This window comes from Diceros bicornis, chromosome 6 (genome assembly GCF_020826845.1).
Source record: "Diceros bicornis minor isolate mBicDic1 chromosome 6, mDicBic1.mat.cur, whole genome shotgun sequence".
In the NCBI taxonomy this organism is placed as follows: Eukaryota; Metazoa; Chordata; class Mammalia; order Perissodactyla; family Rhinocerotidae; genus Diceros; species Diceros bicornis.
The window spans coordinates 79,474,868-79,500,082 of record NC_080745.1 but is presented as its reverse complement, the minus strand read 5'-3'; the positions used below and the strand labels follow the sequence as shown (position 1 = coordinate 79,500,082).

The 25,215-nt window shown below is 37.7% G+C and overlaps 1 protein-coding gene across 1 annotated transcript in view; it reads right to left on the bottom strand.

Moving 5' to 3' along the window:
- Positions 1 to 11,888, bottom strand: part of CCDC172 (coiled-coil domain containing 172) — a 54,261-nt gene extending 42,373 nt beyond the window's left edge. Inside the window, exons 1-3 of the mRNA XM_058544078.1 lie at positions 11,569 to 11,888; positions 11,270 to 11,414; positions 10,983 to 11,068 (exon numbers count right to left, since the gene is read on the bottom strand). Of these exons, the coding sequence (XP_058400061.1) occupies positions 10,983 to 11,068; positions 11,270 to 11,348 (165 nt within the window). The 5' untranslated portion in view covers positions 11,349 to 11,414; positions 11,569 to 11,888. The remainder of the gene's footprint in view (positions 1 to 10,982; positions 11,069 to 11,269; positions 11,415 to 11,568) is intronic.
- Between the last annotated feature and the right edge of the window lie 13,327 nt (positions 11,889 to 25,215).

The window sequence follows — 25,215 nt, the reverse complement described above, 5'->3', positions numbered from 1 at the left end:
AAACCCTACCAAAAAGTTACTGTAACAGAAGAGAAAAAGAGAATTACCCAAAAGATTACAGAGAAAGAGTACTGTGTATCTCTATAACATATTACTATAGGGTGCAAAGAGAAAAGTTTTATTAATCAATTACTTGATGTCCTCAAGCAGATGCAAAGATGTCCACAAAAACACAAGAGCAAGTAAGAACATAAGGGTGAGATAAAAATACAAGCTGAGATAAAAAGACAGACAGAAAATTCAAGAAATGTAAAAAAGTAAGAAGGCAACACAGCAGAGAGTATTGAATAGCAGAACTAACACTGCAAAAGATGGAGTCAGTGATGTAAAGTATAAAGAGTTCTCCAAGGCTGCTGAGAACTAGCAAATAACAGAAGACAATAGATTCAGAGAACAGAGAACGAAGATCTAAGCTTTAAGAAATAGGGGTACTCGAAAAAGAAACCAGAAGATAACAGTTGAGGCTAAAATGGGAAGCTCACCCATGTTCTAAACAAAATTAATAGATAGACCTGTGCACAAATATGGAATTATAAGGATAAAAAAACAATTTCTACAAGCAACCAGGGAAGAAAAATGAAACAAAACAGATTACCTAAAAAGGATTTTTAAAAATCAGGCTGACTTCAATACTTCTCTTCTGCATTAATAAATTTCAGAAGACAATAGGGCTAGATCTACAAAACTTCTAAAAACATGTTTGAGTCAAGAATTCTATATACAGACAAGTTTTCATTCAAGTGTGAAAACAATAGAAAGAAATTTAAGATGTTAGTGGCTTTGAAAGTCCATCATGTACATATTCTTCCCAAAAAATTACCTGAACAATTACACAGACTCATGAAAAGATAAATCAAAAATAAGAACCTAAGAATGAGGAAGTTGAGGCATTAAGGAATTTTAAAGTGAAGAATTCTCGTTAATATGGCAGTCTAAGCAAATGTGAGAAGGACCCATTTTCTACTCAAATATAGAGAAATGCTGGATAAAATATGACTGTGTTTAAAACATGTATCATTTACATAGCTAAGCCAAAACAAGAGAGAGAAATCATTGTGCCAGAAACAAAGAGGTAACTCAGGGTAAGAATGGTGTACTAGAATTCGGGGTATCTGAGACTGGTACAGGCATCAGGGGCTAGGGCTCTAAATGCCCACATAAGACCAAAAGTCAAGACCAAAGGGAGCTGGAACCGGGCTCACTGGATAAAGGCAGGAACCAAGAAGTGTCTACGTCAGCTCCGCAAGTGAAGTAACAAACCTCCATCCATCGGCTCAAAGATGCACCATGTAAGTGAGCTGCCTCCATTGAGCCATGAGTGGAAAAGGAGTCATACCCGAGAAACTCCAACCCCAAGCTTGAACTGTCCATGAATGCGAGATTCAAATATCTCTTATCCACGTAGTGCAGAAATTCTGAGCTCAGAAATTAACATAAAAACTGGTCCTGAAGAGGTGAAATCTGCAAGGACCTGGCAGCAGGGGTGAAACTTTTTTACTAAGGAATATGTAGTACTCCTAGAAAAGATAAGCCCTGCTAAAGGTAAGTTCACAATAAAAAATTTTAGAACTCGTAAGAAAATATACCACTATGTAAGAAAGCCATCAGATGAAACAAGCAGAACTCACAGAAGAGGAAAACAGAAAACAGAAAATTCTATGAGAAAAATGTCAAATTAATTTATTCATTCAATAACATTTAACACCCACTGATTCAGGCACTGTTCTGGATACTGGGAATAACCCTAGTGAACAAAATAGATGTATTCCTTGTGGAGCTCACATTTCACTGAGGGGCGACAAATAATAAACACATCAACATAAAATACATCAAGAGGTGATAAGTGCCTCAAAGAAAAATAAAGCAGAATAAAAGAGCTAGAGATGGGATGAGGTGATGCTATGTTATATACGAAGGTCAGGGAGGGTCTGCTACGGCAGCCATTCTCAGACTTTTTGGTCTTTAACATTTTATAAGTCATAAATTATTCAGAACTTTTTTGTTTGATTGTTTTTGTGAGTTATAGCTATTAAAACTGAGAAATTTAAAAAACATTTAATTCACTTAAGAATAACAAAAACAAACCTATTCCATGTTAAAATAAATATACTTTTTATGAAAAAATAGTATTTTCCAAAACAAAAAAATAATAGTAAGAGGAGTTGCATTTATATTTTTTGCAAATCTCTTTAATGTCTAGCGTAATGGAAGAGAGCTGGATTCTCATATCTGCTTCATTATTCAACCTTTTGCAATATGTTTTTTGGTTGAAGAAAACATTTTTGGTATATGAAGAAAATCTGGCCTCACACAGATATGTAGTTGGAAATGGGAGGGGTATTTTAATATCCTTTGCAAATGATTGTGTGTCTTCTTCTTTGATACCATATCCAAACTCAACAAGTGGTAGGAAGTTCCTTAAAGGTTAGTTGCAATGTGGAACCTGAAACCATTTCAATGAACTTTCCATCCTCTGCTACAATAAAATCCATGGGTCTACCTTGAGCTTTGAGTGGATCTTTTATCCACGCACGGTTTTGTAACATTACACGCTGGTCATTTGGAAAATATTGTTTCACTGAATTATTCAGATTCTCTAAAAGTTGATACATTTCATAATACAACATTAAAAATAACATTCATTAATAATGCCAACAAACTTCATCAGAAAAATCTTTAAGTACTGGGAAACTGTCAAGCTTATGCTGACAGATCTGAGTCTTCCAAAATTCTAATTTTTGTTTGAAAGGTTGAATAGTATCAATATTATCAGTTGTTTGCCTTCAAATGTCAGGGCCACTTTATTAAATTTTGAAAAAATTTTGCCAAATACTCAAGTTTAAATAACTACAGTTTTACTGTTAATTACTCAAGTAAAAATTGTGTTTCAGAAAAAGAATAGCTAATTCATACCGCAACTCAAACAATCACACAAGTGCTCTCCTTTGAGACAATCACTGCATCCTGGAATACAGAAGTCCTTTATGTGAACTTTCCATTTCATCACACACAATATTAACAACACATATACACAATGGTCAGCTTCAAAACAAGCAATATTTTTTATACTTTAAACTGGGGCATACCATGCAAGTGGTGAGTTTTGTTTCTTGACTGTGAGTTCATGGCAGCAGCAGAATACCACGACTACTAGTACAGTTTGGTGTCACTGCCTTGATTTGTGGTAAGGTGCCAATAGTTTTACTCACCATTGCCTTTGCACCATCAATGTGCACATCAGCACAGCGAAAATGGCAAACAATACCTTTGTATTATGAAGAATTTAGTTTGACCTCACAGACCTCCTGAAAGAGTCTTGGGGACTCCTATGGATCTGCAGATCACAGTTTGAGAACCACAGCTCTAAAGTGGCAACTGAGCAGAGACCTAAGGTAACCAACCATCAAGAACCACATGGGACTGTCCTGAAGTTAAAACTGAAAGTCTCACATTCCGGTAGAATGGTTGGCTATCCTACTGGGAGAGACCTAAAGGAAGTGAGTGTGCATAAAACACTAATAGCTGATGGAAGAAGCATTTCAGGCAGCGAAAACAGCAAGTGCAAAGGCCCTGAGGTTGAAGAATAGTTGGTATAATTAAAAACAAAAGAACCCATTAAAAAGGTACACACCCTTAGAAAATCAGATTATCCCCAGGCAGGTGGGCTACTAGAAAATGCCCAGTGCTACATTCAAAGGACATTCAGTGACCTCTTCTGTCTATTTCCTGTCAATTACTTTTAAGTAATTATTCGTGACAAATGTGATAAGGGTTTCTTTATAGAATTACAGAGAAAATTAAAAGTAATTACAAATTTTTTTTTAAATGAGAACATCAAGAATTTTGACTTTACAGTTAGATTTATATAGCTGAAGTTGCTTGATGTCAACCCTCTAATCAACGCAGAAAGTTGTTATATAATTTATTTGCCAATTATTCATGTGATTTAGAAGTTGCTCAACGAATGTTTGTTGAATGAATAATTATTCAATGTGTGATTGAAGAGTATTTAGAAGTGAGGAACATAGTTAATTGATTTCCAAAAAATCACAAATCAAAAGGTAAACTTTTTAAGAGGCATTCTTTTGTGCTGTTATAGTCTTACAAGGTTAGCATACTAAATTTTAATGTAATGCTTTCTGCATACTGAGCCACAAAGTTACTATTCTTTACATGAGGATCATTTTCTCACTCCTGGGAAAGGAAGCATTTTTTTGTGTTCAAAACATTTCTAACATTTCAGGCTAAACAATTTATTTAAAGTAGCTCTTTAAAAAAGAAAGAAAGAAAGAGAGAAACAGAGGTACACTGGTAGATTTTACAATTAGAAACAGTGCATTAGATTTTCCACTTTGTGGATTTAAGCCAGGAAAGGCACAACTTTTGTGATTTATAAGCACTTGCGAACAGAAAGGCTATCCAGCATATTGTTATAGAGTTTGCTCTAAACTGCTATTACCATGAAATATTCTTCAGATTTTCTTAAGATCATGAAAGCAAAGTTGAGAAAAAGGAGTTCAATGAATGCTACATGTACAGTTTTACACTTCATTTAGAAATGTAATCATTTCAGTTCTATCAATATGAAGAGAGATTGCTACTTCTCAGAGACCAGGCCCCCCCACAGAAGAATTGTAACCATGTACATGACCATTAATCAAGCAGCTCATGTTAGGAACAGATGTGTCAAATGACCAAAAAGCACTTGAAAAGATGTTGAACATTAATGTCATTAGGGAACCAGAAATATAAACCAAAATGAGATACCACCTCACACCCACTAAGATGGCTATAAAACAAAAACAAAATAAACAAATAAAAAACCAGAAAATAACAATAACAAGTGTTGGTAAAAATATAGAGAAATTGGAACCCTCATACATTGCTGATGGGAATGTAAAATGATGCTGCCACTATGAAAACAGTCTGGCATTTTGCCAAAAAGTTAAACCTAGAATTACTGTATGACCCAGAAATTCCATTCCTAGGTGGAATACCCAAGACAACTGAAAACACATGTTCATACAAAACCTTGGACACAAATATTCATAGCAACACTGGAAACAATCCAATGTCCATCAACTGATGAATGAATAAACAAAATGTGGTATATCCACACAATGGAATATTATTCAGCCATAAAAAGGAATGAAGTATTGATACATGCTACAGCATGGATGAACCTTAAACACATGCTAAGCAAAAGAAGCCAGTCACAAAAGGCCACATATTGTGTGAATCCACTTATATGAAATGTCCAGAGACAGAAAGTAGATTAGTGGTGACCTAGGGCTTGTGGGGTTTGAGGGGGATGGAGACGTGACTGTTATGGGTATAGGGTTTCTTTTTGGGGTGATGAAAATGTTCTGGAATTAGATCGTGATGGTTGTACAACCTTTTGAATAGACTGAAAGCCATGGCTCTGTAACTTTTAAAATGTCTATTTTTTAAAGCAACATAACAGCTATGTCCCCAACTCCAGCTTAAGGAAAAAAACATTACATGCACAGCTGAAGTGCACTGTATACCCTTCCCTGATTACATTTATCTTCCCCCTCCTTCAGAGATAATCACTATCTTGATGTGCTATTTATCACTCCCATGCACATCATTATACTTTCACCATATATTTATAAATCCCTCACAAGACGTATTATTGTTTTCCATGTTTTTAAATGGTATCATACTTATGTACCTTCTAAAGGTTGCTTTTTTATCACAATATTATGTTTTAGAGATTTATGAATTCCTTTTTTAGGTCATCATTAAGTGGCTTTTTTATAATGACATCCAGCACTTAGAATTCTGAGGTCATACTCCCAGGAAATAATAACTAAATCTGTTAACTGTCTTTACCTACTTTTTTATCAGTTCAATCAAGTGGTTTCTCCAAGCATTCCAAACTATCATTAATTGAATTCTTGTTCAAAATAAAGGAATTTAAAGTGCATTTCATAACATGAAAGACTTTTTAAGGACTCCAACATAAAACAATTCCTTCTGACTGAGGGATAACTTAGAGGGGAAAACTGTGCATTATGTTCTGTCATATATGATAAATCATACTCACATTAAATGATAAACATAATCAATAATTAACCTTAAATATTTCAACCCACTACAGGCACTCTCTACATTGCCATTCTGGTTTTAAGGACTCAAGCCTTTGTTGTAGACACTGCGGCTGCCTCCCTCACATGCATTCCTTCTTTCCTTGGTAAATACTTCATTATCTTTGGAAGCCTGCACCATTCTCAGAGAGCCCATTGAATTTGGGAGAAGTTACTACCCTTGACCACAGTTACTGGTTCATGGGTAGTCATATGTCACAATTCATGGAAATAAGATGGAAGAAGGTTTCCGACAAGGATAATGTCCCTGCTTTTCAGAGAAAGCTTCTGGAAACTTCCTTCTCTCCCTGATTTTGAACAAGAAAGCATGTGAGTCCAGGAGTTGTTAGTAACTATTTGGGGAACACAAGGACAACAAGCCATTCTACCATTCTTCTTTACTAATTAAAATGCCCATTTTGTTCAGAGCAGTAATATATCCAGTTAAAAATATCCAACTGAGACAAAGTCTATGTGAGCAAAGACGAGGACTGAAGCAGGAGAGAGAGGCAGGTGCTCCACTGCTTGCTGGCTCTCCTTGGCCCTGCAACTGTCCAGTTCTAGAGATACTTGGGCAACATAAAAGACACAAAAGGCAGTAGAGTGTGAGGGGTTATGAGAGGGACCCTGGAACCAGCCTTCCTAGGTCTGAATCGACCTTGCACTTCCTCCTAACTAGAGAAATTACTTAAACTCTCTCTACCTCAATTTCCTAACAAACAGCACCCACCTCACAGGGCTGTTGTGAGGATTAAATGACTTACTATATGTAAAGCATTTAGAGCAGTGCCTGACACACAGTTAAGCACTACATGTTTGAACACATTATTATGGCAAAGTGCTCAAAACTGAAAAGAAAAAAATCATATTCCCAGAATCCATTTTCTAGGGTTGACCACATGACAAAATTCTAATCCTTGAGATGCAGGCCTAAGTCCTTGGAGACTACCAAAACAGTGATAAAGTCACATGAGGAGAAGCCTTTTGGTTTTCATCCTTTCGTTTTCACTAGTTGGAACTCAGATATGATGCCTGGGGATGGAGCAGTACCTGTGACCATGAGGATGAAAGCCACATGCTAAGGATGGTGGAACAGAAAGACAGAATGTGCTGGGTTATTTTAGGATTTCATTGAGCAGCTTTAATAAATGGCCCTGGATTGCCCATCTCCAGACTTCCTGTTACACGAGAGAAAATAAACCCTTATTTGGTAAAGCCACCATCGCAAGATTTTTGTTATAAGCATCCTGATGCAATTCCAACCGATATAACTGCTTAATCAAATGTTGGGTTTTCAAATATATGTCAATAGTTTCCCAATATTGTTTAAGCCATTTTGAACTGAACCAAGAGCACCCTAAACTGACAGAGCCTCCACTCTAAGGAAGGGGCAATACCTCTGATTTGACTCTAAGTCCCTCAAAGGCAATGGCCATGTATTATTCATCCTAACCTGCTGCCTGACTGGCATGAATCTTTAGTAATGAGTAGCCCACACGATTACAGGGAAACTTGCGCAAACTCAAGGTATTACCTTGCTTGCATAAGGCTACTCAACTGGTAAAGCAGAGGAACAAAGAGATGAAATAACCTTATTAATAACTTCATTAAACATATTAAGTTACTTACTTCAATATAATTTTCCTTTAAAAATTCACAGATACTATTTTATTATTGTTTTGATGTTCATGCAATAAATTAAAATTGGGAGAAGCAAAAATAAACAAAACAGCCTCAGACTTGACTCCATTTACTTCCTCTTGAGGGAGTATGGTATTATATTAGGTTTTATGTAATATGTTTATAAAAATTAAATGCCCAAATTTTAACTATATACTACCGTTTAAAACAGAAAATATTCTTTTAGATGCTTAAAAGACACTACAAATGTTCTGTGAGTCCTTAATTTTGATTTTCTCTATCATCAATACTATAAAACCCCTCCTTGATTATCAGAAGCTTTAGGTTTATTGGTAAGCATTAATACAAATCCAAAGTATGTTCTCGTCTTTCTGTTTTCATATTACCAAACCTAACCAGGCATACTGTAGCTCTCCAATTCACGAAGTACTCATACTATATAATGTGAGACTTTTGCAACCATATATTTTAAAGGACTCATTGAGCCCTGAAAGGCAAATGCTATCATTCAAGTTCTAATTACATGCTACCTGGGTTTTACGGAACGGAAAAAAAAATGAATACTGCACTTACTAAATACACTTTTTGACCATTAGCAACTTCCAAAATAAATGCCCAAAATATTTTCTGAATGTTATCACTATAAAAATAGCTCAAGCACTAGCCTATTCAAATTATGATCTAGTTTCTCCTTATGCTGCTTCCACTTGATAAATTGGTCAATAAATGCCAAGTCAAATATTCAAGTAAATATATTCCTTGTTATTGGCAGACATATAATTAAGTTTAAGAATAAAAGAAACAAGACATCAATTTATGATTACTTCTTCAGCTCTTCTCATTAGTCATTTACATTATAATTGTGGTTCCAGTTTTAAAATCTTTGTACACACACACACAATCTTGACTATATTACAAATCAAATTATTTCAATTACAAATTAGTATCGTATGAACTGTGAACCTCATATGTTAATTTTATTAGTAAGATACAATTGTATTATTACCCATGTATATAAGCTGATTAAAAAGCAATGCACATTTATGAGTCTATATTAATTAGTGATTGCAGCAAATTATTGTTTATAAACAACGTTAGGGATTTGCTCTGTCTTCTCTCTAGTATAAATATTTGAATCAACATTTTTTATGTATGTGTATATATCAACAAATTACATTTCCATTTTCAGCAAAATACACTACTAACAAAGAAAATATTACAAAGAGTAAATCTATTTTTTTCCAAAGAAGATATTCAAAGAGTAAATCTTTTTCTTTTTTTTTTTTTTAACATTTGTTATCTGTCAGGTCAATATCCTCACGAATCCAGGAAAAATACATTTTGTACAAAAACTTACATCAGTGACCTTTTAAAAATATTGCCCTAAACTAGATGCAAAAGCTTCAGATACATTATTTTATGTGAATTTCCTGAAGAAAAAGGTTTAAGATGAGCTCAAGAAATCTGTTTTAATAAAATATGCTGTCATTACTCAATTATTACTTTCACCGGTGGTAGTTGAATTGTTTTTTTTTTTAAATTATATACCATGGACAAGTCATTTATAACCTCTGAGTTTCCTCCCCTATAAAGGAGGATTAATGATGGTGCCTCCTCACAGGATCCCTGGCAGGATTAAAGGAGCTAATACAGGTGAAGTGTTTAGAACAGGGCCCAGCATACCAGTGCTCAGGAAGGGTTAGCTATGCATTACCTAATTGTGTATGTTTGCCTCTTACTTCTATTAGCTTCTAGTTACCAATCCTGAAGCTATCTTAATTCTTTTTAAAGAAAAAGAAAGGCACGTCATGACATTCTTAATGCTTTGCCCATCCCATCAGTTTATAGCATTATTGTTAGCAGCTAGCTTATCTGCTATTCACAGGCAAAACAGGACCTAAGGTCTCACTGAATAATAGTTCCAAATTCTATTTTAAGACAGCACTCTCCCTATGATCTCACTATTAGTACTCATTAATTCACTTAAAATGCTAATGTATACTATGTGCTAGGCATTAGATACATTGGATAAAATATGCATAAGAAAAAAATTCCAGATATATTGCTCGAGGGATACAAACACAAGTGCCTATTGTTGTTTAATGGTAAGCTAATGGGCTGAATGCCATAATAAAAAATTTTTCCAAGCTGTCCAAGGGAGGGCTTCCCAGGTAATGTTTGAGCAAGACTTGGAAGGAAGAGCAGAAGATCAGCAGGTGGAGAAAGAATCTATGATTATTTGATTCAGAAAGAGACTGGAAATTCCTCACAGTGGTAAGTTAAAATAGACGTTTTAAGCAAACAGACTTCCTCAAACAGCTTTCCTATTGCACACTGCTTGCTTATTTTATCTTCAGTAGTTGAATAAATATTTTGGTATGACTGTCTGCCCCAGCCCATAGCGAGGCCTTCATTGTGACAGATTTGGATGATGTTCTTAGCTCCATCCTCCCAGAGCTCAGCGGGCTCTTTCTAAAACCGCTTTTATCACACCACTCCCTGATCAAAAACCTGCAATGGTTTCCTTCTATTCCCAGACATCAGCCCTCTGCTTTGGGAGATTTCCCTCCTACTATGCCCTGGCCATATCTCCCTGCTGTTTATATCCTCCCCCTGCCTCAAATGTGCTTCGTCTACTACTTCTCTTTGCCTCTCCAAACTTCTACCCACCAGTGCAAAATCCTCCTTCAGGAAGCCATCAGATTCCCTTGCTTCTATATAAAATAACAGAACTTGACAAATGCTGCAGAAAAAAGTGAAATGCTAGCGGAAAAATTATACTTTTGGATGAAAGATATGTCCAAAATACGTTAGAGAATTAAAAAACAAAAGGCAGAGAGACCTTTGAAAGTTACATTCAGGTGTTACATCAACAAAGCACACTTCTTAAACTATTTATTATTCAAAATTTATATATACGGCACCAACTACCTACCGAACAATTATTTTTCCAATGACATTGTGCTCTTTTAAAACGTCAAGCATCCCACAACATGGACGATGAATTCTTCATTACTTACACTGGTTTCTTCAGGACAAGTTCATATTAGAACCGAAGGTGTCACTGGACTCAGAACTTGAAACATTACCAGACAACATGGAACGACACTAACCAGCAGAGTAGTCTGCTTCCTACTTGAAGGACCACTAGTTAAACAGTAAACATCCTCAAAAAGTCAAGTTAAAATAGACTTTTTCACGTGATAATGAGCATGCTCTACGTGTCAATACCTTAGATTCCAACTTGACGTTCTCTTCGTTCAGCTCCTCTGTTGCTTTCTTAATTCTTTCACGACATCTGTTAATTTCCGACCTCACTGTAAAACAAATTAAATCTTTAAACACATCAATCTTTCGCAAGTCCCCGTTTCTGCAGTCTGTGAGAAGCCACCTTTCAGCTGTCCTTCCCTGGGCGGGGAAAGCAGAGGCCCCTACCCGCTCTGCCCCTGCCTTCGGGATTTCCCTCTGCTCCAAGCCCCCAGCTCGACCACAGGCCCACGCGAGCGACCAGCGCCGACCTCCGCGCATCAGGCGGCGACCCTCCTCGGCCCGATGCTCGGAGAAGATGATGTGCTGAAACAACGACTCCAGACTCATCTCGGGCCCGGGCTCCCGCCGATCCTTTGTTCGCCCTTAAATATTTTATAACCGAGTCCGAGGATCCTGGAAAGCACAGTAAAGAAGGATTATTCCAGGGCGACTCCCAGGCCGGCTCCCCGCCCGCGCCCACACCGAGGACGGCCACGCAGGCGGCGGTGAGGCCCGAGGGCCCCGGGCTGCAGACCCAGCCTTCTTGCCTCTGTTGCTGTGGACAAACCCGGCGTCTCCCTCGCGCCCTCCGTCCAGCCGTGCCGGGTCTCACGCTGCGCCTCTCCCCTGGCTGAGCGCAGCTCCCTCGGCCGAGGCCGGGCCCTCGCCGGGTTTCCGTCCCTGTTCTGGCGGCAAATAAAAATGGAGGCCCAGGGCCTTCGCGTCAGAGCCGGTCTGGGCAGCAGCCCTTTCTGTGGTCAGCTTTTCCTCTCAGTCCCCTCTGTTTGCAGACAGAAAGTCTTCCAACTGCCCTGTCTCTCAGCAAAATGTGCACTTGCTAACAACACGGCGCGCAGGAGACCTGGCCGAAGGCTGGGACCAGCGCCTCAGGCCGGCCTCGCCTGGCGGGAACTGAATCTACGGCGTCTCGTGGGGCACATTCTGCGTCCAGGTGTTTTGCTATGGCCGTGTGGCCCCCAAAGGTCTCAGGCCTTAGTTGGAGTTGGGGTGATCCATCTGCAAGGCACACTCACTATTATAAAGTACAAAGTACTCATGATTCTAAATATAAACTTTTGCAAAGTCCTCTCCTTTCCCTATGGCAGAGACTGCTATAAATGTGCAATGTCTGACATTCCGCCTTAATCATTCCTTTGTAATCAGGGCATATCTTCTTTGTCTGCTTTAAAATTAATCATTGCCTTTTGTAATCAAGCTGCAGTAATATTAACACTTCAATATCTGCGCAATATGTGTCAGAGACCAACGTGGTTGCTAATTAAAGCTTAAACATGAAAGGCACCTTTGGGACTTTGGCATGGAATTTTTTAAATTAAAAAATAAAATATTATTAGTTTTAGTAGGTCAAAATATTAAGATTATAACAAACATTTGACTTTATTTCTGACTGTTAAATTGACATTGGCTAAACTTTAATAAGTAATTTCTAGCTAGAATGTATTTAGAATTAAGTAAAAGAAGGTAAATGTAAATTCTGTCACATCACCTGTATAATAGACTTAATTAATATTTTATTAATGCTGTAGTATAATTGGTTATAAATTTTGACCTATTCCAAATTTCCACCTTAATTTTCATCAAGCCATGTATGCATAAAACTTAATCCTTAAACTTTATTATAGAAGGACACATACTGAAAAGTGTAATGAAGTAAAAAAGAATTGCCCAAACATCATTCAGAAGCAAATATTAATAACGTTTTGGTTATTGCCTTCCAGGTAATCTTCCTCACCTTGCATTTTTCCTTTATAAACTTGAAAATATTGTAAATAAGTAATAGTAATAGTTATTATTATTTTTTATTGAGTATTGGCCAGGCATTATTCTCAACACTAAACATCCTTTTGAGATGATTTTTGCTATTACCTTCATAGTATAGTTGAAGAAACTGAGGCACAAAACAGTTAAGTATCTTGCCAAGGTTGCTTATCTAGTATATGGCAGAGTGAGATCTGAAAGCAAGAAATCTGAGACCAGAGACCATGAATTTAATTTTGGATTCTACTCCTTTTCCCTCTTATTACATCACAAGCGTTTTATCATTGCATTGAAAACTCTTCATAAATACATTTTTATAACTTGATAATCCTCCGACATACAGATGCATGTGTAAAATTTAGATATACTGAAATAAGTTTGACTCTTTTATCTGTTTAAGGACAGAAAACAAAGCTGAAATTGTGGTTTGAATCATTTTCTTTGAGGACTCATTTGGAGGCTTATGAACTGTGCCACGGCAGCCATCAAAGGAAAGGGCTTCCGGGAGATAAATTATATTACTAATTAATATCACTCCCTTCAGAATTATTTCCTGTGGACTTACACAGGGAGTGCCCTCACAAGGAGGCTGGTTTTCAAAAGCATGCTGCTCTTTAACATTCCAATTTTATTAGTTACACTCAAACTCACATTTATTATTTAACACGCTCTTTCTGTACCGAAACTTGGCAGAGGGAAATTTGGGCAGCCTTTAGGGACCCCAGTCGCCTCACTCAACAGGAGTATGGAAGAGAGAGCTGCTGGAAATTCTGGGAAGGGGAAATGGGGAGAAATGGCTTCTTCATCTTCTGCAGTTTTCTTCACTTCCCAGAATATTTCAGTGCTTTTAAATCCCAAGTTTGAGTCCTCTTAGAGGTACCACAGCTATAGACATTAGCATGGTTTTTTGTTTTATTTTATTTGTTGAAGTAAACATGATTATGCAAGCCTACAATTAGATTTTAAAAATGTTTCATAATAATGAGTAAAAGTAACACATTAAGATATTAAAATATTGCTATCCTATATCTAGCTTTATTCATACACTTTATATAGTGTTAAGATTTTGTTCTTATAGACATATATGCTGATTACATTCTATAATGTTACAGCAAGAGTAGCATTACTTAAATTTATGCCAAATAAAAATGGCATACAACATGGTAAAACTAGAGCATAGTATTTTCCAAAAATGTATCTTATAAGTCTAAAAAAAAGAAATGATTCATTCAACAACTGTTTAATGAGTTTCTGGTAGTCATTCAACATTCATTCAACAAATATTATTGAGCATCTCCTATGTGCCATATTAGAGAAACAACAACAGAGTTTAATAAAAACAGAACTACGTAGAAAGTATTTTTCTTCCCCCGGATATTTCTAACCTCATTGGAGAATTATTATATTTTTCAGCATTTTGGCAGCAGTATAAACAACTGCTTTCAGATGTTTCAACAGATGTTCTTTAGAAAGAAAGCCAATTATTTGCATTATGATACCCACATATGATTCTCAGATCTAAACTTTCCATCTGTACGTGTTTCACCGAATTGCATACCCATGAAATAGAAAAGTTAAGATTATACATTGTCTCTCAACCTCAGACTTTTGTTCATAATAACGCTAGCACCTGGGTTATTGAGCCATTGATAATTGCTTTGCTAGAAGGCCTTATATAAGGCTATATTGCTCTTGTGATTTAAAATGCATTTCCTCTTTCTTAGATTGATGACTTCCCTAAATTCTAAACCAGGCGTCCAAAACCCACTAGCCCAGGGCATATATATTGCAATGAAAAGAAGAAAAGTAATTCATTTATTTTATGTTTTTCTTAGGGCATCTGCCAGAAAAAAAAAAAACATGGGTTCAACCAAGTTTAACAACCATTTATTGAGTATCTATTTAGTGTAAAAATCTCTACTAGGTACTACGGGGGATACAAAATTGAAAGATATAGGCCCTGCCCTCTTGGAGCTCATAATCTATCAAATGGGACAGAGCATGCACAACAACTCCCAGGCAGGCCCTGTACAAGAACTTCACCCTTGTGCTCTGGGAATATGGCAGAGGGAGAAAGGATAAGTCTGATATTGGTGATCTGGGAAGTCTTATCAGCAAGGGATAAAATATGAGCTGGAATTTAAAGCAGGGTGGGGCTTTAACAGATAGCGAGTAAAGGAGATAAAAAGCAGAAAAATGGAGAAGGCCAACATTTGGACAGTGATTAACATTTTCAAATGTACAGTGAAGGACCATGTAATGTTTTCTAGCAGGTGAGTGGCATGTCAGCGTTGCTTCATGCAGTCAATCTGTGGCAATGGGTTAGAAGCATTAAAAAGAGACTAACAGCTAATATGTATTAGTAACCTACTATGTGACAACCATTGTCTGAGACCTTGACATGTCTTAATTCTTTTCATAAATCCAACAACCCTTTAAGATCAATGCTTTCACTATTTCCACATTATGAATGGAGAGAGAGCTAAGTAACTTGTCCAAGGTCAGATATGGTAGCTGAGAAGTAGCAGAACCAGGATTTGAACCCAGATCGTCTCTTAAGGCAAACCCTTAACCATTTCATTTACTGCCTCCAAAAACTAGAGGCTAGAGAAAAATGAGACTATTTAAGCAGCTGTGTTTCATTTCAAGGCAGATACATCTCCTAAGGGGCCCGCCCTGTGGCGTAGTGGTTAAGTTCAGCATGCTTCACTTAGGTGGCCCTGGTTCACGGGTTCGGATCTAGGGTGCAGACCTACACCACTCGTCAGCCACGCTGTGGCAGCAACCCACAGAATAAAATAGAGGAAGATGGGCACAGATGTTAGCTCAGGGCTAATCTTCCTCAGCAAAAGAAAAAAAATTTATCACTAACAAATTAATATCTTTCCTGAAGACTTTTTCAGACTTCTAGAATTTGGATTAGTAATGCGATGCATCTGTAATTAATTAAGATCAAATGTGGTCTAAGAAAAAATAATTGAGAATGGATTGTGCCTTGCTGTAAATGCTTATTTAACCAGCTACATATCTAATATGTAAAACTAAGTATGAAATTTGTATACAAAGTATTATATTAGTTTCTTAATATACATATTAGTTTCCTAGGGCTGTTATGACAAAGTACCACAACTAGGTGGTTTAGAACAACAGAAATGTATCCTCTCACTGTTCTGGAGGCCAGAAGTCTAGGATCAAGGTGTTGGCAGGGTTGGTTCCTTCTGGGCCCTCTGAGGAACAATCTGTTCTTTGCTTCTTCCTAGCTTCTGGTCCTTGCTGATAATCTTTGGCGTTTCTTGGCTTGTAGATGCATCACTCCAATCTCTGCCTCCACTGTTCCTTGGAGTTCTCTCTGTGTATCTCTGCTTCTTTGTCTCTTCTCCTCTCCTTATAAGGACATCGTATTAGATAAAGGGCCCACCCTACTCCTGTATGACCTCATCTTAACTAATTACATCTGCAACAACCCTATTTCCAGACAAGTTCACATTCTGAGCTTCTGAGGGGGTTCAGACTTCAACTTATCTTTTTGGAGGACACAATTGAAGCCATAACAGACCTTAAGAGTTAAGTTGTGGGAAACAGTTATGGTTTTAAAAAATTTTTTAATTTATTTCTATTATAATGAAAGCATTTTTAGTGGTTTAATGGACTTTAGAAAACATCTTGCACAATCCTTTTATTTTATAGATGTTAACATTGAGGCCAGGGAGGTTGATGGATTTCTCCAACATTGCACAGGCAATTAATGTCAGAGCTAGGTCTAGAACTCCCTCCTAATTCCTTCTGCTCCAGTGAAAGATCTTTTTTGTTCACCAGTGGCTTTCAACTACTTCAGTTAAAACAACTCCTCTTTTATCTTTTTTCTGTATTGAACTTTCTAGTAAGAGTTTGAAGAAAGGGTATAACAACTAGGGTGCAGAGCTGGCCTGGGGCAATTCATCTACTACAGGAGCCCTTCCCCATTAAGGAGATTAGCTAGACAGATGATAGATTATAGATATAGATATAGATATAGATAGCAAGAGAGTCAGAGAGAGGCAGAGACAGAGGAAGACACAGAGAGAGATAGGTAGATAGATATAGAGAAAACACACACATATACATGCATATATAGACACACATATATGATAAAGTTGTATATATAAGTATAAATGCTTAAAGATGTTAATTGTATTTTCAGTCTTACACTTCTATGATAGAAATGAAAGTAAACTGTCCATTCTTAATCACCGAATAAGAAAAGCAAACTTTTCTTGGTTGTGAAATATATTGCATGAAGAAATTCCATTAACACATTAGGAGTCGTTAAATATCAAAATATTTAGAAGAAAAAAGCTGTAGTGTAGCTGGTGAACCTGGATTTTCACATCATCAGAGCCCAGAGCCCAGCACAAGGTTCAGGAAGGCTGCTCTACCCAGGAGATTAGCCGTCAGCCCCAAAAAACAAAAACAAAACAAAACTTGGACACCACTGTTCTCCACCTTGTATAATTAATTTGTTTATTTAATGAACATTTATTGGGTGTATACTATATATAAGGCAAGTGAGAATTTGGGATTACAAAGATGAATCAACAAGGGACTTGAAATCTGTATCAAACTGTAGTTTCCATGACAATAAATTTAAGTGGTTTGGAATTACATAGAAAAAGTTAAAAGAGAAATTTAAGGCTTTTTTTTTTGTTTTTTCTCACCAATTATTTGTTTTAGTCGTTAATGTATTCTTTGCCTACCTAATAAGTACATGGTTACTGGTAAATAATTGACTCTTTAGTTGTCGAATAGGCCCAAATTTAAACCAACGACTAACATATTGTACTCTAGACTCTTATTAAAATTTCTATGAAGATTTCTATTAATTTCAGTGAATTTATCATAGTGACCATTTGGAAATTTGGGATAAATTTTAACATTTCTATTACTTTCTATGAATTATTCACAGTGACTCTGGAAACTTTGAAAAAAATGAATGTACATGTATACATATACGTGTACAGGTAGTGTGAACCATAAATCCTACTTTTTCTTAAAAACAATTTGCTAAATTGCTCATTTATTAGGATGAAATAACTTTATGCTTCCAATGTTTAAAATGACTTTGGTGGCCTTAGTACAATAGTATTACATTATGAAAGCCAGACACTGCCATTATTTTCCCTTCACGATCCCATAGACAGTTCAAAATGTTTTATCATAGTTTACATGGCTCATAAACCGTATCTTTTATTTGACATTGCAGGTGTGTTGATAATAGAATATGGAAACTCTGTAAGATAGTTAAAGGAAACAATTAATTAGCATTTAAATAAAAGAGCTCCCTAAGAAACATTTTAAACAGAGAATAAGCTGATTATTTAATAGGTAATAGTAAGCAGTTCTGGAATAGAATTGAACGAAATAAATAAAGAGAGTGAAAGGAACTTAATATCTGAAAACAAATAAGGAAATATTACAAAACTTTAGAATTACTGAAGTTATGTATATACCATCATTTGAAATTTGACAGTCTTTGTAATTCTGTGTCTGTTATATATCTCATTATTCGACTTATAAAACATATACATGTACAGGTTTCCTAAACTATTTGATAATCTGCCTTTACCATTTCCTATTTCAAGGCATTAACAAAGAGAAAAGCAGGGAGCAGCTGAGATCTTGCACTCTATGTGCCTTAGCCTCAAGTGAAGAAATGCAAGGATATGGGATCCAAACACTCGTAAAAAAGATTCACGATGATATTCTTAGAAGAAATTAATAAAACCTATGAGAACTTGTCAGAATAATGTCCTAAAGATGATTTTATTTCGGTAATTGTTGTATTTTAAATGCTTTCATTTTCTTTTGTGGTGTCTTTTATCTTACTTACAGATGCTATTACTCATAAGATATGATATTTCAGTCCAGAAGGCTGTAACTGTAAATGAGACATAATATTCTCATCCAGAAGTAGATAAGGGGATTCAAATCTCCTACTTCACAGTGTAAGCTGATTACCACAGAGGTCAGAAAGCTAGTTTCCACTTCCTTTAAGTGCCAGCTATGATATTTTACATAACTGACCAGACACCTTGTCTCTCCTTTATTCAGTCCCAGCATCTGATTGGCAGCCTGTGTCAGTGGTTCACAACATGGAATATGAATTCTGTGTCTTGAGAGTGGTGCTATGACTTTAGGGTGAGGCCATGAGGAATGACCACAAACATCTTTCACTAAGCATTCACTGAAGAGCTACTGTATACTGTAGGCTCTGCCACAACAATGAAATAAGATGAATGAACTCTCTGCACACATAGAGCCAACGGGGGCAACAAGAAACAAAGTATACACATTCATTAATTCAATACACACAGAGTAAGTGTAGGTGTAAAATCTAACAGCGTGGGGCAGAGACCTGCTGTAGACATTGTGGACAACACATTTACACATCCACAAAGTCCCTCAGGCTGGACAGGACTGGCATCTGAAGAATGGAGAGGAAACCAGTGGGATCATTGCACAGATGGGATTGTTGAAATGGTCAGGGCTCAATCATGCAGGGCCTTGAAGGCAAGGAAAGAGTTCAGATTTTATTCAAAATGCAGTGGAAGGCCATCAGAGGGGTCTGTAGGGGAATGATTGCATTTTAAGAATAAGAGGATGCCCACTAAGCACTGTTCTCTTGATGGAAGAGTGACTACACATCACTGGATGAGAATGGAGAGTGTTGACCCAGCTCCAAGGCTCAATTTGGCTGATAACCAGCTATGTGAGCTTGAGCTAGTCACTGACTCTCTTTTCCCCTTATTTCACTTGTTTTCAAATGAGGATAGGAGAGGCAGAGTAAAAGAAAGGAGGAAATAGGAAAGATGAAAGAAAGAAAAAATACTCAATACTTACAGAAGGAAAGTTCTATTAGTAAATTGAAAAAACAAACAAATGAACAACTAAGAATTTAGTAATAAAAGCCTTTAAGCAAGAAGTGGTCATACCAGTCCACACTCTGGAAAATCCCAACGTAGGACACATAGAAAAGAATCTAGAAATCTATTAGAATCATTGCCTCGGCCACTTTGGTTAAGGGTTAATATCAGGGACTTAAGGAAGAAAAATTCAAGAGTGATGCCAGAATCCACTCTATATTCTTCAGATTTAGTTGTACATAAGTGTGTGCACAGCAGAAATTCACTGGTACACCCATTCTGACTGTAAACATACTGAAATACTCCCACAGTAGTTGGTAAAGAACCACTCCCCCAGGCCTCCAGTGCCAACTCCCATCACCAGGCTGTCCCACCTCCATGCCCACGCAGATCTCCCACAATCTGGCAACTAAGGGTTAACATCTAGCTTAGCAAAGAGCCCCAAGGAGCCTGTTCAAGGTCAGTTCTGATTTCTCAGTGCCTGGGCCTATAGGTGTGTTGTCTTATTGCTGCTATAACAAATCACCACAAACTTAATGGCTTAAAACAATACAAATTTGTTATCTTACAATTCTAGAGGTTACAAGTCCAAAATGGGTCTTACTGGGCTAAAATCAAAGGATCAGAAGTCCTTCTGGAGGCTCTAGGAGATAATTTTTTTCCTTACCTTTTCCAGCTTGTAGAAGTTGCCTGTGTCCCTTGGCTCCTGCCCATTCCTCCATCTTCAAGCCAACAATGTAGCATCCTAAAATCTTGCTCCTTCTCTGACTTTTCTGTTGCTCTCTTATAAGGCCCCTTGTAATTCCATTGGGCCCACCTGGATATGTCAAGATGATTTCACCATCTCAAGATCCTTAACTCGATCACATCTTCAAAGTCCCTTTTGCCGTGTAAGGTGACATAGTCACAGGTTTCAGGGAGTAGGATGCAGATATCTTTTGGGGCCATTATTCTGTCTACCACAGTGGTTATATATTTTAAATATCTTACCTGAGTGTATATAATAAGCTACCTAGAATTCTCATAAAATAAAACTGAGTGTGTCACAGTCAAAAAATGAGATATGTAGAGAAAGAATCTGAGTCAAATAAGAAAAACTTACAGTAGGTCCATATCTCAAGAACTTTCCAGAATACTGAAGACCTTTAATTTTCCCCTCTGGTTTAGTGTTTACCAGTATCAAATAGATGAAATAGTTAAAAAGAGTTGGGGCGGTGAGGAAAGAAGGAGTGAGGAAGAGACGAAGAAAACAAATATCACTTGTACATCCAGATCTCCTGTGAGGGCTCAGGAGAGGAAAAGGACAGAGCAAGGACCCTCAAGTGGATGGATCCCAGAGACGACTCCAGAAACTGAAGGTGGGGTGGCACTAGGTAACATCCAACCCTTCCAGGGTCAATTGTCTCCTAATCTGGGATACTGAGGGACAAAGGAAGTGAAAAACGACAATTTGAGTTTCTTCTGTGATTTTATGCCCATGGAACTACTTGGGATTAGTTCAATGAGGTTTGGGGAAATGTTAAGCTGGGTAAGAGACAGCTAATCTAGTCTAGTTTATCTGCTCTTGGAGGGCAGGACCACGTCTGATGGGTCTTTGTATATCAAAGTGCCTTGTAGGCAGTGGGGGTAAATGTCCTGAAATAAAATCCAGGAGCCACAATAAAATGTTAGCTCCGTGAGGAAGTGCCTGTTGGTCTTGTGCACCACCTAGCCCCGGCTCCTGGAACAGGGCCCTGCCCACGGCAGGTGCCCAGTGACTCTGAATTGAATGAATGAAGGAAAAAGGAATGTATGCAAATTTGGTGTAAACAATGAACATTTAATTGTTCCTTTTAATAACTAGAAAATGCTGGAAACCAATACTCAATTCAATGTAACTGACGTCTTGATATACTGTATCAAAGCCTAAGTGATCAAATGAGTTGAAAAGGCCTATGTTCCTGTCTATAAAAGGGTTGCCAGATTTAGCAAATAAAAATACAGGATGCTTGGTTAAATCTGAATGTCGGATAAACAATGAGTAACTTTTTAGTATGAGTGCGTCCCAAACATTGCATGATAACCTAGCTCTAAAGTCATATTGTATCATATTTTAGATACATTATAACTTGGTAAAAATGGTAGGTTTTTAGTGATGGTATTATTAAGCAAGAAAAAGGACATGCTTTCTCTAGATTGTGTTCAAAATGGGGGTAAGGAAAGGTGAAAACTGGCTGTGTCATATTGTGCTGTTTTAAAAGCATGCTTTTCTGTAAGCGAGTGCCCATGGAGGAGGACTGAAATTCAGCTTCTCATAAATTCTGCAGAGCTACCAGGGAACAGTAATCAGCAAGGATAAAATCTGAAGGGAAGGTCAGCGAAGGAGGTAAGAGCTGCTGCATCCATATTACCTAAAGCACACACAGTTCCACAAAGCAGGACCCAGACGGAGCAAGAAAGGAGAGAATCACCCCATGCAAGCCTCGTTAGATTGTCTTTAGGAAAAAGCCCCCATCAGCCCCAACATCTACCGTACTTTTATTTTATGTGCATCTTGTGCTTGCTTAGTCCGTGAGATAGAGGTGAGCGTGTTCTATGTACTAAGCGGTCTGTCTTCATACAGCCCTGTTGCTGGTGAAGTAATTCACTGTTTTTCTTAGAAAGGGCATGATGTTGCTGTGTTCATTTGTGTCTGATCTGAAGAATCTCTATCGATGCCTTTTTTTCCACTAGGCATTTAGATGCTACCTGGCTTGAAAATACCAGATGGAGCTTGGGAGCAGAGCAGACACTGTTGTCATAGAAACGAGATGCTATCCCAGTTCTATGCAGCTGCCATCTTTTTTTTTTCTTTGTGAGGAGTTCTGATAGGAACAAGTACTGATAAAATATAGAGATTCCCCCTTCCCCCCACATACACTCACCCACCTTGGAAAATAGAGCTACATTTCAAATGTTGCATACATAATTCATTAAGATGTCCCTCAGTTTACTGAAAGCCTACAACCATGGAAAAATGACTTAATTTCCAGGTCTTCTAATCAAAGTATAACTGGGAAGCCCAGGCTTTGACATCATCTTCTTCCCCTAAACTGCAATGATGCATTTGCCTTATCCCAAAATGAGACAATACCCTTTGTAGCCAGGGGGGCCTCAGTGTTGATATTTCTGGAAAATGCAACCTAAGTATTTGTAATCACTCTGCAGTATCTATAGTCAGCAGGAGAATGGGGAGTGACCTCTCCTGGTTCTCTGAATTCCCCACAGTGGCTAGCAGAATGCTGAGCACACAGGAGGGGTATGATGAATTCTTGCGGCTTGATGTCCAAGCTTGAGGAATGCAGTTATTGGCCACGGTCCCTCACTTCTGTCTTTTCTCTTTGGGGCAGCTATGGCATCCTCAAGGAAGTGGGACTGTGAGGGAAGTGCTCAACACAGATGGGAAGAGGGGCAGCATTATTTTCTGGAGGCTAGGCTTCTTTTGTGTCCCTCCACAGTTGGGGAACGGGTTAAATCCTAAGGCCTTAACGATCTGGCTTGAAGAGTTGTGTTTAGCAGCAAAGGACTATTACAATCGAGGTGTTTTAGGGCAATGGTTCATATATTAGTTTCCTACTGCTACTGTAAAAATTACCACAAATAGTGGCTTCAAACAACACAAATTTATTCTTTTACAGTTCTAAAGGTCAAATGTCTGAAATCTGTTGCACAGCTAAAAGGTGTCAGCAGGGTTGGTTCCTTCTGGAGGCTCTAGGAGAGAATCTTTTCTTGCCTTTTCCCACTTCTAGTGCCCACCTACATTCATCGGCTCCTGGCCTTTTCCTCCATCTTCAAAGCCAGAGGCCTAGCATCTTGCTTCCATCATCACTTTGCCTTCTTCTTCTGTAGTCAAATCTCCCTCTGTCTCCCTCTTAAATGTGATCACATTTACAGCCCACCCAGATAATCCAGGCTAATGTTCTCATCTCAAGAATCTCAACTTAATTATACCTGTAACCTCCCTTTTGCCATATAAGGTAACAGTCACAGGTTCCAGGGATTAGGACATGGATTATTTTGGGGGGCCATCATTCAGTCTACCACAGTTCCCAAACCCAGATGATCATCATTATTACCTGGGAAGCTTTTTGAAAATAAAGATTCTCAGGCCCTACACTACAGTGATCCTATCAGAATTTCTTAGGGTGGGTGGAGACCTGAAAATCTCTTTGTAAGACTCTCTCAGGTGATTCTGTTGAAAACTTCTGTTAAGAGCTTCTTGAGACTCTTTCCCAAACACGTGCAGTGAGGATTTAGTAACACTGTGATTGGGTTCTCTGGATTGTGTTCAGGGTCAATGAGAGTGTGGAAGAGGTTTCACAAATGTATTTGTTTGGAAGCTTGGAAGGTCATACCATCCTCTGAGGTTCACAACACTCGCACAGAATGGCTTTGGCAAATGATTGTGTCATGTGAATTGGGCCCAGCAACTCTTCAATTTAATGGTAAAAATACCAAAATTGTTTGCTAATGCCTCCCTAGACCTACATATGAAATATGTAGCTTGATATGTGGGATCAGCTGTTGTTTCTTCTCCTTATGAAGATTTTCGCTTACTGCCTCAGAACATTCTCTTCCTCCATGTTGTTCTCAGAGCTCTTAAATGTGCCTATTTCGCCTGCTTCAAGAAATATGGCTGTGGTAGAGGGAAAAACCCATACAGTACCTTTAGAAAAACTGTAAATATTTCATCATTTCTTACTAAACATACATTATTTACTCCATAATGTAAATATTTTATGGCCTGCAACTGGCAATTGTAGAATATATTGGTATGTTCGGAGAATTGTGGTTCAGTTAAAAATCCTACACTGCACACCCAGCTCATATTTTAACTTACACAACTCTTTAAAAAGCATTTAACTCTTGGAATTAAGGGAGTAATAGAATCCAGTTTTCAAAGGGGTCTGGAGGACCAAACTTAGAACCTGAGATGTTGGAAGTTGGAAGCTGTAACCGCCCAGGACTTCTCTCCGTTGCAGGATGACAGTATAATAGAGATACTCACGCCTGAGTGGGTCTAATTTCATCCAATGGAGAGAAGGCGCCGACATGCTCACAACCAGGTTATTAGAATGTTCACAGTCTGGTTGGGAGTGGAATCTGAGAAGAAGAGTTTTCCCACACACAAAAATGCTGTCTTCCCAGCTTTACGACAAGTATTTAAAGTTACACATAGGACAAGAAAATCCTTCCATTAAATAAAACAGCTACATGTCAGAACATTTAAGCTAGATTTTCAAATATAAACCTAAACTGTTCGGAGAATTTTTTTTTTTAATTCCAGTGCTTCTCCAATATAGAGGTCATAGGAGCTGCCATCATTCTAAATTACAACCCATTTCAGAGGTTGGCTGTAATCCAGGAGGTTGTATTATTCCAAATTGCCTGTCAAAAACTGTCAAAATACTGCCATTATCAAAAAGTAGTCCTTTTAAATAATTTTCTCACTCTTTTCCCTGAAACTTTACTGGCATTGAGCCTTAATATCATAGCTTATAGGCATAGTAAGTGAAAGC